Raw genomic sequence first — 16918 nt, forward strand, 5'->3', positions numbered from 1 at the left:
CAGAATAATAAAAAATTTTTATTTTTGTGTATTTTTATTCATTGAGTCAATATGTAAATTGTTGATGGTTCCATAATGCCATTAAAAAGTTCTTCATAAGCTCCTGTATTGGTTTACCAGGGTACTTAATATTTTTTTAATGTATATGTACTATGAAGAATTTTAAAAATCAGTTTTTAAAGTACTGACTTTATTTGTCATATTTATTTTCTGACAAATGAATCAATAAAAGCTACAAAAAAGATTTGTCTCTAATATATACTGAATAAAGAAACATCCTTTATTCTTGTGTCATTTATTCCCTATTTGGGATTTAATTGAGTTATGTCTTAAGAGGTGAAATATAAATTTATATAAAGCAAAATTTCAAAAACTTTGGATCATTTTTATTTAGAAGAATATGCATGAAAAAGATTTTTTTAAACATATTTCTAACAAGAGGAGCAAACTGATACTTCAAGCAGCAGGAACAACATAATTAAAATAGAATTCCAATTTTGTATTAATAGAGTGATATACTAATTAAAATCAACATTAACTGAACTTTCTATTTACACCAGTTCAGACAGCCCAAGAGGCAAAGAACTTGATTTTAGAGGCATATGTGACTCTTCGAGCTTCTGTCATCCAGGTGCCATTTCTGAAAGAGCACATGTGCACTGAACAGTTGGCGAGGAAAGAAAAAGATGACTGTAAATGTATGTGCAGATAGAATCTATGATGAAATAAAATATGCTTGTAGAAAAAGTAGCATTTTCTTCTAAAACACAAAATTTCCTGGAACTTTTCCTCCAATCATATAACTATGAAGGCATTTTGAGTAGGTGTCCATAAATAAGAATAAACTTTAGTTTAGAATTTCATTCCATGAGATTGGAAAAAAACAAAGGATTTGTTGATCAGTAAATAATTTTGATTTATGCAACTGTATTGGGAAAGTGGAGTAGGCTTTCCAAGAAGAAAGGATTTTATATTTTTTGCTATTACATATGCATATATATTGTGTTATGTATACATATATATATATATATACATATATGTAACTAAGCATTATATGTAGAGAAAACTTCTCCTTTTTTGCAACATTAAAAAAAAAAAACCAAGAACAACAACTTGTAAAAATGTCCAGTGCGGCTTGACATATTCCATTCCAAGGTGAGAATCTTTGCTTGAAATTCATCTAAATCTTTAAAATGTTCCCCAAATGAAGTAGAACAGTTGAAAGATTCTGAGTTTCCTGCTTTGAAAAACTTCAGAATGTTGTTGGTGAAAATATTGTTAAATAGTGTTATGTAAATCATTCATTTTTCCATAAAGGGACCGAGATCCAATGATCAGCACAGTGCTAATTTTCATTCATCGCCAGGACAGGGTCAACCTCAGTGGATAATTTAAGATAAAAGAAAGCATAGAAAGCCAGCAGGAGTACCAAAATAGCTATAAGGACAAGGCCAACTTCCTAAAGAAGAAAAAAAAAAAACAGACTTAAAAAACAATGAAAAGAATCAGTTTTAACACCAATGAAATCCAGTAAATTCCACTTACTTGTGTATATTTATCAAAACTAGATTTCTCATTCAATTTTTACCCTTTTGTTTACTGAAGAGAGGTTATCAAGAACCTTAGGATTTTCAGAACGTTGTATGTGAATGGGTGAGTTACTATTCGACTATTGCTATTACCTTTCTCTTAGAGAAGTATGAGAATAAAATCTGTTTTGTATTTACGGGGTATTGCAACCTACTGCAAAACTCCTACCAAAATGATAATCAATAACTCTACTATAGTAGATACAATTCATTTAATTTCAGTATGTGATGATTGCTTTTGGATGTAAAAATCATTCTATCTCATTGGACTGTAATTGTCCCATAATTGATGATAGCTTATATAGCTCATTCTTTTTAAACACAACTCAAAATTTTTAATAGACAATCTCTAAACTCCATAGTTATGACTTAGTGTAGTAGAAGTAAACTATATTATTTTCTTAAGTGTAATACAATCTAATTTAATATACTATATACCCCAACCATCCTATAAACCACAAAGAATAATTTTGGATAGTTTATTATGTGCTTAATATGAATCATCACATAGGGAATTATCACAAAAAAACAGTAATTATGAGAATTTATATCAACTTTTCTCCAGGAATATAAACCATGTCTCATTAAAGTAAGCAAGTATATTTACTCTCTTCATACTATCACAAAAGGAAGGCCTCTTCTCAAAATTAACTCATCATTAGATAAAATAGAAAAAGGAAAGGGCAAATAGGCCATCCTAAAATTCAGAAGGAGTTAAAACTCCCTTGGGGTTTTTCAATTATAAATCATGTCCAGAACCAATAATTCTTTTATGAAGAGGTAGACATTTGCATTTGTGGTTTTCTCCTCTGAAAGAATGTTACCTTAGTAATGCAACAGATGTCACAACCAAATTTGAAAATATAAAAATCAATTTTATTTATTGTCAAACATGAATTTTTTTTACCATACTGTTGAAATTACAAATGGTCACTTTGCATACTTACCTAGGTTACTGCATTTATTTTGGGTTATTAAAATACATTTCAATCAAAACATTGTGGCTGAAGAGTTAATATGTGATTTCATAAGATAATTTCTTTGAAACAATATTGAATTTACTAATATAATATGTCAAATGAAAATGCATTTTTCTTTGTTACCATTGGAGTACTTTGGCATCTCAAAAGGGCATGGCAGCATCAGACAGGTTTCATTTATTTTCGTGTATCTGCAGCTGTGCTCCCAGACCCATCTGGTTACACAGCTACTAATTTCAAGAGGATGTAATAAACAAGTGACACACAACTCTGTGATCTCCATCTGCTCTGTGTAGTGGACAGCAAAAGTGCTCAATAGCTTCCATTCCCACTGACATGGTCCAGGACTAAAGTTTTCTCTTTTTGATAGAATCATTCACCCTTCACTGTTAATCAATCATACTGCTCCTCATCACTGCCTTAAAAATGTCTTCCCAACATGTACAGCAAAGATGTTCTGTACTTAAAACTGCAATATAAATATTCTCAGGTTTGGAAAACAAAGCAGAATCACAGAATCTATGAATTGTCTTAAGGCTATTGATCCTAATAGTGAAGATGCCTGACTTTCTACCAGGGCTTCAGTTACACAGGAATACATAATATAAACATACATACGTGGGCCTGTTTACACATCTCTCTGTAGGCTTACTTACTTATGTCATTCAAATTTTTATGTTCATTTCTCATGTGATTTTGGACAAATCACTTAATTTCTTTGAGCATCAGTTGCTTTATCACTTACTAGACTAAGGTTACTTCCAGTTTCCTTATAGAGTCTGAGATCTTGGAACTGAGAAAACATTGTAGGGTTTGTAATCAGGAAGGCTTGAGTTCAATTCCTGTCTCAGTCGCTACATAGCCATGTAATTCAGGGCAAGGTCTCACTCAGCCTCAGTTTCTCTATCTGTAAAGTGAAGGGATTGGACTTAATGTTTCCTAAGGTTTGTTTAAGGTCTACACCAATGATTTCATGATTCCTTCTGTTCCTATGTCTATATACTACCTCTATACAATTAAGGGATCTGAAAGGTGTGGCAATAAGAGTAGATATTTAATCTAGTTCAAATTTAGTTTTAGTCATTTTGTTATGGAGATTAGCACCATGGAAGCTAATGTTTTAAGTACAGAAAACTTTGAAGAATTGGGTCATTAATGCTTCTAAGGAGCACTGGGGGAATTAGTCATAATTTGGGGACCTATAGACATTAAAGACATCTCAGACTAATTTTTTAAGGATCAGATCAGAAAGATAGTTCTAGAGGGTTATTTCAAAGACCAGAGCTTCAAAGATCTCACTTTTCAAATTTTGTTCCAGGGGGTTTGGAGGTTTGAGCTATTATTTGAATATTCCTTCACTGGGATATTTTATTAACTTAACTAGAAATTTTTAATCTTATCTGGAGTACCAAAACCCTAAAAACCTTAGAGACAGAAAACTTTAGAATCAAATTCACTTTGTGATACTTATGGTTATTTGACCCCAAGAAAATCCTTTTACCTTTCCTTGCCTCAGGAAACTTTCTAAGACTACAAAAATTGTGGAACTATTGCTGATATGCTTTGTAGGGAGAGTTTCTTCACTGAGAATTTCCTATTCTGATAAAACCATAGGTTCAAATCAAATTTTATAGTAGCTGTATCAGCTAAAATCTCACTTTTGAAAGCAGAAGGTTAAATCTACATTTTCATCTTCTTAATAAAATTAAACATATGGATGAATGAGTAATTGAATTCTTTAAAAATATAGCTATGAATCAATTTTAATTTTTGGCTCAAAATATATTAAATAGCAACCAAAATGTAAACACCAGTTGCAAGATATTTCTAACATTCCCTTTTTAACTGGGTCACAACTTCATATACCTTATTATATTCAAATTCATTTTTCAAAACTAGATATTATGTCTTTTGAAAACTAATTATTTTAGTCAAATAAATAGCAAATTATGCTAAACCATAATCATTAATTCTATGAATAGCCAGATGAATTAGAATAAGGGCCAATAATTAATTTTGATAAAAATAATGATAAATGTAAGTAACTGAGGGTCAATTTAAATATGGGTCAAAAAGCTACAACACATTATGAGATTTTTGATTAATAAACAAGCATTAACACACTTATAAAGTGCAAGAGATTTTGCTAAGCACTTGAGGCACTTTAAAAGAAAGATAATGAATTCACAATCTACTAGAGAAAAAATGTATAAATAATTAGGATGCATATGTAAATATATATTTTGTTTTTGGGTCAGTTATGCCTGATTTTTCATGACCCCATATGGGTTTTCTTAGCAGAAGGACTGGAATGGTTGGCCATTTCCTTCTTCAGCTCATTTTACAAATGAGGAACTGAAGCAAATAGGGTTAAGTGACTTAGTTCACATAGTTTATAAGTGTCTGAAGCTGCATTTGAATTGAAATCTTCCTAATTCTAGACTGTGCCACCTAGTTCTCAATATAGATAGATAGACAGACAGACAGACAGATGGAAGGATGGATGGATGGATGGATGGATGGATAGATGGATGGATAGATAGGTAGATGGATAGATAGATAGATAGAATAGATAAGACAAAAAATGGATAGATAGGGAGAAAGAAAAATGAAGAGAAATTACACACATGCATGCATACATACATAGTGAAAGACAGAGAGAAGGGAAGCACAGAGAACAGATAAAGGGACTAAAAGAAGGAGAAAAAAGAGGGAGAGGAGAAAGAAACAGAAAGGAGGATAGGAGAGACAGAGAGAAGAGGATAGAGACAAATAGAGAGGGAGTGAGAAAAGGAAATGATGAGAGAAAGAAGGAAAGGAGAGAAAGAAAAGAGAGACAGAGAAGGAGTATAAAGGCCTCCTATAGAGGTTTTTAAGATGAACCTTTAATGAGCCTAGAAAAACTAAGACTGAGCTGGTAGACAGTGTTGTTTGCAAGAAATTGTATGTAAGCTATGTGTCAACCAACAGTCCGTGGAAGTTGAAAAGCCAGGAAGCATATGAAAGCTTTAAAAATTTTAAAAGATATCATTATAATTCTTTTTAAAGAACAAGTTGTAAAAGGATAAAATATGGCATGATTATGGTCATTCTGGTTCAAATAGATAAGAATAAAAACTTTTGATGCTTATTAGTCCTTAGCTGATTTGCTGACATTATCAACATGGATGAAATCACTCATTGGGGAAATTAAAAAGCGTTAAATGGCAGTAGCTGAAAGAAACTTGGTTACTTTAAATCCTACATTGAAATGACAAGGCAATCAAAGTTTGACAGGACAACCTAATTAGTATGCCAGTTTTGAAATGCAGAATACCTCCAGGGGTCTGATTCTAAAAAAGTTTCACATCATTTTAATGGGCTATTCACATTAGTTTTCAAGCAAAGTAAACAATTTTTAAACATTAAATCTTTTGTTTTCTACAGGTTGGCAACTCAAAATGACATGCCAATTTATTAAACAGGGGATACATAATGCTCTACTTATTAAACTTTTCTATGCCTACTTTGAATTATATATAATGTCCAGAAAAAACAATCCATTTTCTCCATAAAAGAATACGCACACTTTGTACTATTCTTTAAATGGCATCAGGCATTTGCAATTGCTAGTTAGTCCTCAGATCACTCTGAAACAACATCATTATTATCTTAAAATTTAAAAATAAATTCCCAATGGGTATTTGGCTTAGCTATTTTAATTTAAAAGAAGGCGTATGTGATTAAATTTATAAATTATTTTCTTTAATTTAAATATATAATAACTCCTTAATAATTCTTAAGAAACATGAAGCTTTTGTTTTCTCAGACAGGCATCCCTTTGAATTAAGGATCATCACCATCCAGCACTTAGTATACAGGCCATCACCTAAGAAGCATTTAACAAATGTTTATGCATTGCTGATTGGAGGAGGAGGAATACTTTCATCTTTTAGAAATTATCAACAAACTTAAAATTCAAGATTTTTTTTTCAAATTAACTTGGAAATATAGGTACAATAAAAGTTAAATATTGTTTTTAAGAAATAACTTTTAAAAAGGGGAGTGAAATTTCATATAAAAGAAATCAAAGAAAGGCTTCAAAAGGTTAATCATCTATCTTTTAAACAAAAAGGCAATCTCCTTTTTCTCATTAAAAACTGACACACTGCACTAACGGAGGAGATTATGTTGTGAAAACATTCTGCAGCACAAGGCAATGCTTGATCAAGATCAGCAATCAGGAGCAAAAAGAAAGCCCTGTTTCGTGATTATAATAGCAAATTCTGGAAGACAACCAAATATATCATCTGGCAGCTCAACAGCTGTTACAGCCTGGTAGTAATACCTTGGCATTTGCTATGAGCTGTAATGTGGAAAAATTGATTTTTCATCTGCCAGAAACAAGAAAACACTCTCCTTTTTTTTTAAAAAAAATATTTCTGAAGTTTCTTTAAATAAAATATCTATATTGAGCAATTTTTATTTTGTATGACAGGATTGCCAAGTTAAAATGAATCACTAATAGAGAAGCTAACAAATACATTTGAAAAGAGCAGAGGTAACAAAGGAAATAAATAGAATTTAGTTAAATTAACCAACTACTAACACAATTACACTGGGTTTCATTTGATATCTTACACTTCAGACTATTATTAATTAACTTATGTTGAACTGCATATATACTTCTGAGACAGTAAAAAATAATAAAAAAAAAAATTCCTGAGAGACTAAACTTAGGATGTTGCAAGAGAGGGTACTGGCATTTGTCATTAAGAATAGCAATAAGCTTCACAACAGCAAATATGTTTTACTAATGAGTTATCCAAATGCAGAGAATAACAACTGGATTTTAAACAACTATTACAAATAATTTCTTGAAAATATAGAGTGACCAATATTGTATAAATCACTGAGGTTTCTAAACTATGTATATAGTAGATAAGTAAGAAATAAATTATAATCCTAAATATATTACTATGTTTGATTGACTCAATTAAATAAATTTATGTTTCATTTAAGGTTATGGAACACTTAAAACCCTTTCAGATCTTTCTCCATTACTCAGGAGGTAGAAGATATTTTAAATAAATGCAGTCTTTTATAAATATTTTAGATCCTGGCATCCCACATAAAGTTTGAAGTGAAGTTGCTCTGAAATCAACATTTATGTGACTCATCTTTTAAAAAGAAAAAGAAAGGAAGAGCATGTGAAGAGAGAGAGAGAGAGAGAGAGAGAGAGAGAGAGAGAGAAAGAGAGAGAGAGAGAGAGAGAGAGAGAGAGAGAGAGAGAACATCCATTAAGCAAATCGTAAAGTTTTATCTACCTTTATGCCTATTGCTGCTTTCTTGGCTTCTGCTTTTAACTTGGCTGCTCTTAAAACAGGTCTGTTTTTCTTGTAGTCCTGTTTACCTAGAGTAAAAAATTTCAGATAATAATTTAGGATTTGTCCATGCTTAAGAGTAAATTAAAGATTTTTTTTAATTTAATGAAATAGGGACATCACAACTGAAAACAAAAGAGAAGCAAGATGGGTTTTTGGATAGGCATTAGACCACGAGTAAAACCTGAATTCTAGTCCTGACCATTCCTGCCTAGTAGTCTGAACCTGGGAAAGTTAATTAAGCACAGTTTCTCCACATGTAAAATGAAAGAGTTAGTATAGTATATATATCTATGCATTGAATCAGAATTTTATTAACATCTACAAAAATTTTTCTCAACAGTAAAAAAAAAAAAAAAAGCATTTAGTAAATTTCTTTTTATGAAACAAATACACTTCTTTTACCCAAACCAGGTAGGGATAAGACAGATAAATTATAGTCCAATTTCATTAATGTATGTGAAATTTTGATGAAATATTAGCATAGAGATTACAACAGTATACTTTCAAAATATTAAGAAAAATAAATAAATAAGGGGAAAAAAGAAAAAAGCAATTACTGCAGAGCTGCACAATGATTTAACATTAGAAGAATGACTAGCATAATTAGCCACATGCACAATATAAATGTTATCTATAATAAGACAGAGAAATTAAATTGTAAACATCAAAAAACAGACAAAACTATGCCTGTTTATAGGTGATAATGATGTTTCTCTTAGTTGACCCCATATAATCTGCTCTGAAACTAAGCAATATGAATGATAAATTCAATAAAGTGGCAGAAAACAAAATATAGTCTCCAAGTCACCAACCTTTTCAGAGAATCATAATGAAACTTTAGAGAAAGAAATTTCATTCAAAGTAATTATAAAATTCATAAAACATCTAGTAGCTTTAACTATTACTAATAAAAGTAATATCACTACAAATGTTAGTTAATATTCATATATTGCCTTAAGGTTTTTATAATACTTAAATATTGCTTATAAAAATCCTATAAAATGATATTTACAGAAATAAATAAACACTATGTAATGGAGAGATATTCATTATTTATTGTTAGGCTACTAGGACAATTTTTAAATTTTATTTTTATTTTTAAATTTATTTTTAATACATATTGCTTTATGAATCAAGTTAGAAGAAAACAATCAGAGCAAAAGGCAAAAACCATGGAAGAAAAAAAATAGAAAAAATAAATGAACATAGCATGTGCTTATTTACATTCAATCTCCCTAGTTCTTTTTCTGGATGCAGATGGCATTTCCTGTCCAAAGTCTATAGGGATTGCTTTGTATCACTGAACCACTGAGAAGAATCAAGTCTTCATACTTAATCATCACATTCTTGCTGTTATTGTGTACAATGTATTCCTGGTTCTGCTTGTTTCTCTCAGCATCAATTCATGTAAATATTTCCTGGACTTTCTGAAATCAATTTGTTCATCATTTTTTATAGAGCAATAATATTCCATTACTTTCATATACCACAGTTTATTCAGCCATTCCCCAGGTGATGAACTTCTATTCATTTTCCAATTCTTTGCTGTCACAAAAAAAGCTGCTACAAACATTTTTGCACATGTGGGTCCTTTTTCCTTCTTTATGATTTCCTTGGAATTCAGACCCAATAGTGGCTCTTCTGGGTCAAAGGGGTATTCACATTTTTAAAGCCCTTTGGGCACAGTTCCAGATTGCTCTCTAGAATGATTGGATCATTTCCCAAATCTACCAACCATGCAATAGCGTCTCAGTTTTCCTACAATCCCTCCAACATTTATCATTATCTTTTCCTGTCATCTTAGCCAATCTGAGAGGTATGAGATGGTACTTCAGAGTTGTTTTGATTGGCATTTCTCTAATCAAAAGTAATTTAGAGCATTTCTTCATATGACTATAGATGGCTCTAATTTCATCATCTGAAAATTCTTTGTTCATATCCTTCAATCATTTATCAAATGGGAAATGGCTTGTATTCTTACAAATTTGACACAGTTCTTTATATATTTTAGAAATGAAACCTTTATCAGAAACACTGGATTTTCCCAGCTTTGTACTTCTCTTTTAATCTTGTTTCTGCTGGTTTTCTTTGTGCAATTTTTTAAAAATTTAAATGTAATCAAAGTTATTCATTTTGCCTTTCATAATGTTTTCTAGATTTTTGGTAATAAATTCTTCTCTTCTCCCAAGATCTTAAAGGTAAAGGAGTTTGGGAGTTTATCAAATATAAGATTACTATAGGCCTTGATTATTATGTTGTGTGTATTAATCTATTATGTTGTGTGCCTAATCTAATCTTAGGCAGTACCAAATGACTGCTGCTTTATAATATAATTTTCAGTATGGTACTACTAAGCCACCATCCGTTGTATTTTTTTCCTTTAATTTTCTTGATATTCTTGACCTTTTGTTTTTCTAAATGAATTTTGTTATTATTTTTTCTAGTTCTATAAAATAATTTTTTGGCAGTTTGATTTGGTATGGCACTGAACAAGTAGACCAATTTGGGCAGAATTGTCATTTTTATCATATTAGCTTGACCTACCTATGAGCAATTGATATTTTTCCAATTGTTTTGATATGACTTTATTTGTATGAGAAGCGTTTTGTAATTATGTTCATATAATTCTTCGGTTTGTCTTACAGGTAGACTCCCAAATATTTTATCTTGTCTATGGTTATTTTAAATGGAATTTCTCTTTCTATCTCTTCCTGCTGAGCTTTGTTGGTAATATATAGAAATGCAGATAATTTGTTTGGGTATATTTTATATCCTGCAACTTTGCTAAAGTTTGCTAAACTTTGCTAATTGTTATATATTCTAAATGAGAGTTAGCAACTAAAATAGTTTACAAATTTATTGGTAAGACTAATCTATAGTTACAATCTGTAAATTACAAGTAATTTCCTTATAGACCTTGCCAAAAAATAAATTTATTTGCAAAAACAAAAGATGGCAAATCTTAAGAATAATGATGAATACAAGGAGGAATGATCAGTTCTAAAGTATATTAGAAAGTAGCAATCATCAAAATGTTTAGGTAATAGAAGAATAGCTTAGTTGAGAAGCAAGGTATCAGAATAGAATATCAGAGTCGGAGTTCAGAAGACTTGAGTTCAAATCTTGCCACAGACCCTTAATAGGTATATAACATTAGGCAAGTCACTTAACCTCTCCCCTTCTTAGCTATCTCAGGTATAAAATGATGATGATAATTGAACCTATCTCCCAGAATTGTTATGATGATCAAAAAAGATAATATTTGTAGAAAATCTTGCAAATTATCAAATACTATATAAATGGTAGTTATTACTAATATTATTTGAGAAATCCAAAAATACATCTCAAAAGAACTGAAAACTATTAAGCATATGAAAGAATAATCCAAATCAATAATAATAAAAGAAATTAAAATAAAAACCATTGTGAGATTTTTACTCACACTCAGAATATTGGTAAAGATGAAAAAAGATTGAAATAATGGTTGTTGGAGAGGTTATGAAGAGATAGGCATATTTAATGTGTTTGTTGATGGAGCTATGAATCAATATGCCTACTTTGGAAAGTAATTTGATATTATACAAATAAAGTAGAAGAAATGTTCATAATCTATGATTCAGAGATTTCACTTCTAAGCATCTACCATAATAGGAGTCATGAATAAAAAGATTTCACATATATAACATTATGTGTAGCAGCACTTTTTAACTAAAGAAATTACTATATGTGGCTGAGAAAATTATGGTAGATGGATGAAATGGAATAAATGATGATAAAAAGAAGTACAGAAAGACTTAGTGGAACCGATGCAAAGTGAAGTGAGCAGAGCCAGGAAAACAAGATATACAATAAACCAAGCAATATAAATACAAGAGCTACAAAGTATATTTTATAAATAGAAATAAATAGAATGTTAATTACAAAGAACACTTGGCTCCAAAGAAAAGACACTCCCTCCTTTCAGTCTTGTAAGAGGAGAGAGGTCTTTGGATATAGAATATTGCAAATAATGTTGGATTTTTTTGAGTCTTGATCAGTTTTGCTGATTTTTTCCATCTCTTTTTTTCTTCCTCTCCCTTCCCCCCAAATTATTGTTATTAAGCATAATTCTCTTGGAAATGGAAAGAAAGAGGGAAATCTAAGTAATATAAAACCAAAAATATCAATAAATAGATACATTTAAACAAATCTCAAACTTGAAGCTTCTGAAGGAAGAATTCCCTATATGACAAGAACAGTGGTTGTTACCAAAATGTATCAATTTAGAATTTTGCTCCATTTCTACAATAAATTTCACATGTATAAGTAATATAAATGTGAAAGATCATATCATTAAATTAGGACAGTGCTTTGCACATAGTAGGTACTTAATAAAAGTTTATTGATTGGTGAGAGATAAAGCTATAAACCGGCCCCTATTCCTACATTTACATAAGCTTAGGCCCACCACTTTATACTTCAGGGGCCTCTTCTTGCCCTGATGAATATAGACTCTCCTTGTACTGGGATCCTCCAAACAGTATCTTTATGACCAGGCTCATCTGGAGTATTCTATAGCCCTTTCTAAAAGTCTCACTATACTAATCTGGAAATGGAAAAATGTCTAAATGATTTTTTACTTGACTCTCTCCATCAGGATCTAGACTGATTGCACTTTCTAGGTATATACATAGATGTTGCTCTGCTTGGGGAGACAGGATGGAGGTGGAGGTGGAATTTGTTGTACTTCTTCCTTGTATCTTGGCTCCCTAGATTTAGTTATCAATTGGTCTAATTTTGGAAAACTATTTAGAACTAAGTGAATGAATTTAGAACAACTAAATTGCTAAACTTTTCCTAAGTGCTTACTCAGTGATTCTATTCTTGGGCACACAGCTTAAAGATAACAATGATAGAAAGTTCCTACATGTATCAAATTACTCCTAGCAATACATTTTTTTTTAATTTATAACAAAACCCCTTATACAAAGTAGATGTCCATTGACTGGCAGTAGCTGCACAAATTAGGGTTGATGAATATAAAGGAGTAGCATTTTATGATAGGAAGCAATAAAAACGAACAATTCAAAGAAACATGAAAGCTTATATATATAAAGTAAAGTAAATGGAATCAGAAGAATAATAACGCAACATAAATGAAAACAACATTAATAGAAAAATCTAAATTCAAAGTAATTACAATGACTGACTTTTTTTGGAGGGCTGATGATAAAGTACCTCAGGATACAGAATGTTGAATATCTTATACTTTTTAAAAGCAACACGTGGAGATAAAGATACATGTTATAAAAGAACATTATAAAGAACATACAATAACATAATATATTCATAATCCTCAATATTGTACATATTAATGATTGAAAATTCATCTATCAAAATTTGTAAGTGACTCAAGGGGAACTCAAAAATGTCCATTTTTATATTTTCCCTAATCTTTCATTTTCATATATATATATATATATATATATATATATATATATATATCATTGTATCCATAAGTTTTCCTTAAGTTACATTCTAAGTAGGTTATTTAAAATGTTGTCAAGAATCCTTTAAATCTTCATCAATCCCATTCTTTCCCTATATCTCTTTGAGAGTTTTCCCTTATAATAAAAAATAATAATTCATCTAGGAAAAGAAAGGAAGTAGATGAGTGGGGAAAGGTATCCAAGGTATATTGATAATTAACAGCAATCTATAAGATCAAAAGTCATCATCAAGAGATAAGTAATCAAGTGAAATAATATGTATAAAGCATTTAGTACAGTATTTGGCACATAGTTAAGTGCTATATAAATGCAAACTCTTAATATTATTGTTGTAGTTATTGAAGGATGTGAACAAGAATTCCTAAAAGAATAATCACAAAGTATTAAAAACTGTATGAAAGAATACTCCAAATCAGATTTAAAATGCCTGAGGTTTTATCTGATGGCAAAGATGTCAAAAGAAAGACATGCACTAAATTCATTGTCAACGAAACTGCAAATAAGTATAACCATTTTAGAAATATTTTGGAATAATGTAAAGTGGCTGAAATATCCATACTTTTTGATACAGATTTCACTGCTAAGAATATATTCCAAGAAGATAACTGATAAAAATAAAGGCCCCATATACACCAAAATATTTAAAGTAATTCTTTCTGTGGTAGCAAAGAGCTAGAAGCAAAATAAATATTTATTGACTAGAGAATGGCTCAATAAACTGTGATATATAAGGATAATGAATTCTTATTTTGTAATAAGAAACAGTTGAAATCAATAAATACAGAAAATCATGAAAAGATGTAAGTGAATGGATACGTAATGAAGTAAGCACAGCAAAGAAAACATATACACATATACACACACACATATATATATATATATATATATATATATATATATTAATTCCCACGATGTAAATGGAAATAATATCTCAAAATAAATTAAAATAAATATTACAAAATTACAAAGAAGACAAAGCAGACTGCATTTTGTTATTGGTTCAAAGATTATCAAATGATATTTCTCCAAGCAGAGACTAAGTGACACTTGTCAGAAATGCTATAGTAAGAATTTTTTTACATGACTATTCTTTCTAATGAAAAAGTCAGTTGAAGGGTGGGATTTACATCTGTGGAATATTGCAAAATTATCCATTATTTTGGATGTATGGGTAGGATTTGCTAATTTTTTCTTTTAATTTTTAAATTATCTATTGCTATTCAATATTTCTTAAGCAAGAACCTAAACAATGAATAAATTAAGTCCATGAAGAAAATATAATTTTACTCATCAAGTCCAATACTTTCTCTTACTATTTTGCAGAATTATAGTTCTTATTCTGGTGAAAAAAGAGATTGACAAACAAACCAAAAAAAAAAAAATCCTATCACATAAATAAGAAAGGGAAAGAGTGTATTTAGTATACTAAGGTAAGTAAGATAATGCAGCATTTGGATGAGTAACTTCTTAATAAAATATTATCCTTTAGAATTTCAACTGTAATATAGTGAAAAAGTATTTCTGGGTAGGAGGTGACTGTTGGCTTTTTATTAACTATTTTGGGATGCTTGTTCTCTTCTCATTTTACTTTTCTATTTTCTATTGCTCTAGCCAACCCTCCAACCCTGTGTTCTTACTTGAATCTTCCTCCTTTTTTCAAAGAAACATCAATTTTTTTCATAAGCAATGGACCTAAAATTCCTGTGATTACAGCCTTTTCTACTAGTCCTTCAAAATTAAGGTTTGTTGGAATATAAGCAAAGGACCATCAACCACAAAAATGTTAGATATTTAAGTATCCAATGGTAAAATACAAATCAAAATGATTTTGACTTCATATCTCATCAATTAACTATTAATATCATTATTTCTGTTAGCATAAAATAGTTCACAGTGATGAAGGTGGTGGTACCATTCTACTAGGATTATAAAGTGAGTTTTTAAGAATAAAAATTCATTAAAATACACCAGGATGAGATCCAAAAGTCAATTTGTATCATATGCTAGAATAGTATTTATTATTCTCAAACTCTACTGGGAAGAAAAAACTATTTACCTTGGTACATATGCTTTTCATATGGATATACAATCTTTTGGGATATGTCAGATAAAAAACAGATTCAAATTTATCTCAAAGAGTCAAAGTTAAAGTGAGAATTTATTGGTCTTCCTCAAGTGGTTTTCAACCACTAGTTAAATAATGTATTCTATTTCAATTGAGCCTCAGCAGTTATTCAGATCATACTTCCAGATTTATATTAAACTTGATATGAACATCTGAAACCACCTTTATAAGAAATAGACTGTTTTAATAATGACTGTACACCTGGTAGTTCTCCAAAATAGTGCATCTGTCATTAATTTAGCATTTTCCTTGCTGTGATAGCCAAAAGAAAAATACATACTGCAAAATGCAGTCTGTCTACCAAGTGCAAAAGTTTAAAAAGTGGCATCTGTTAAGTTCTTTATAATTAAAACCAGATCCCACAATTGTACCCAAAGATTTTTTAAAAAGCAGAACTTTTTAAGGCCTGAAGAAATATGCAGGATTGTAAAGAGTTATCATATGTATGTGAAATCTGATATGTGAACAGATAAACTACCTAGTGTTTTGCATAAAGGATGGTTGCTTGGATATAGGATTTAATTTAGGTTATATTAATAATACATATCCATTAGTGTAGCAGAAATATTTTAAATGAGGAAGAGAATTGAACTAGCAACTTGAAGACTTTCTAGTCCTAGATATTGTAGTAAGCAACTGTATGATCCCAAGCAAATAACACAATTCATCAAGTGAATATCTATATCTATATCTATTATCTATCTATTTATTTATTAAAGAAAGTATGTTCGAATCTGCATTTGGAGTTCATCAGAGCTTAGATAGTATTTTTCATCCTGAGTCTTTCAGAATTGTCCTGGATTATTTTATTGCTGAGAACAGTAAGTAATTTACAGTTGATCTTTATATAGTATAGCTGTAAATATGTATAATGCTTCCCTGGTTCTGTTCACTTCATTTTGCATGAGTTCATATAAGTCTTCCCAGGTTTTTGTGAAACCATGCTGTTTGTCAAAATGAATTCTAATTATAAAATTATAGGCATAGTTCAGAGATATTGTAGATTTGGTTCTAATACAGTGAATATATCAAAATAAAGCAAGTCATATGTTTTTTTTTCCTAGTGCATATAAAAGTTTAATTTATACTTTAATGTAGTCAGTTAAATGTGCAATAGTACTAGTTCTAAAAAAGCCCAATATATATTTTAATGTTAAAAAAAATTTATTGGACTTCCGGCCAAGATGGCAGAGAGGAGGCACACAGCTATGTAAGTTCTGTGTTTTCTCTCAGAATTCATTTCATGACAAGCCTCTGAATTAATGCTTGACTGGAAAAAAAACCCCACAAATAGTTACCAAGAGAAGAGATCCTTAAAATTTGCCAGGAAAGGTCTGTTTTTGCTTGAGGGAGGGGACAGTTTTAAATC

The 16918-nt window shown here is 30.3% G+C and overlaps 1 protein-coding gene across 4 annotated transcripts in view; it reads right to left on the reverse strand.

The window, feature by feature from the left end:
- Nucleotides 1-257: 257 nt before the first annotated feature.
- TRIQK (triple QxxK/R motif containing) overlaps nucleotides 258-16918 on the reverse strand; it is a 163241-nt gene continuing 146580 nt past the window's right edge. For all 4 annotated transcript variants that reach the window (XM_031946980.1, XM_023496388.2, XM_003760246.3 and 1 more), the window contains 2 exons: nucleotides 7876-7961; nucleotides 258-1459 (listed from right to left, as the gene is read on the reverse strand). In XM_031946980.1, coding sequence (XP_031802840.1) covers nucleotides 1346-1459; nucleotides 7876-7961 — 200 coding nt within the window. In that variant the 3' untranslated portion in view covers nucleotides 258-1345. The remainder of the gene's footprint in view (nucleotides 1460-7875; nucleotides 7962-16918) is intronic.

This window comes from Sarcophilus harrisii, chromosome 1 (genome assembly GCF_902635505.1).
Source record: "Sarcophilus harrisii chromosome 1, mSarHar1.11, whole genome shotgun sequence".
Classification (NCBI taxonomy): domain Eukaryota; kingdom Metazoa; phylum Chordata; class Mammalia; order Dasyuromorphia; family Dasyuridae; genus Sarcophilus; species Sarcophilus harrisii.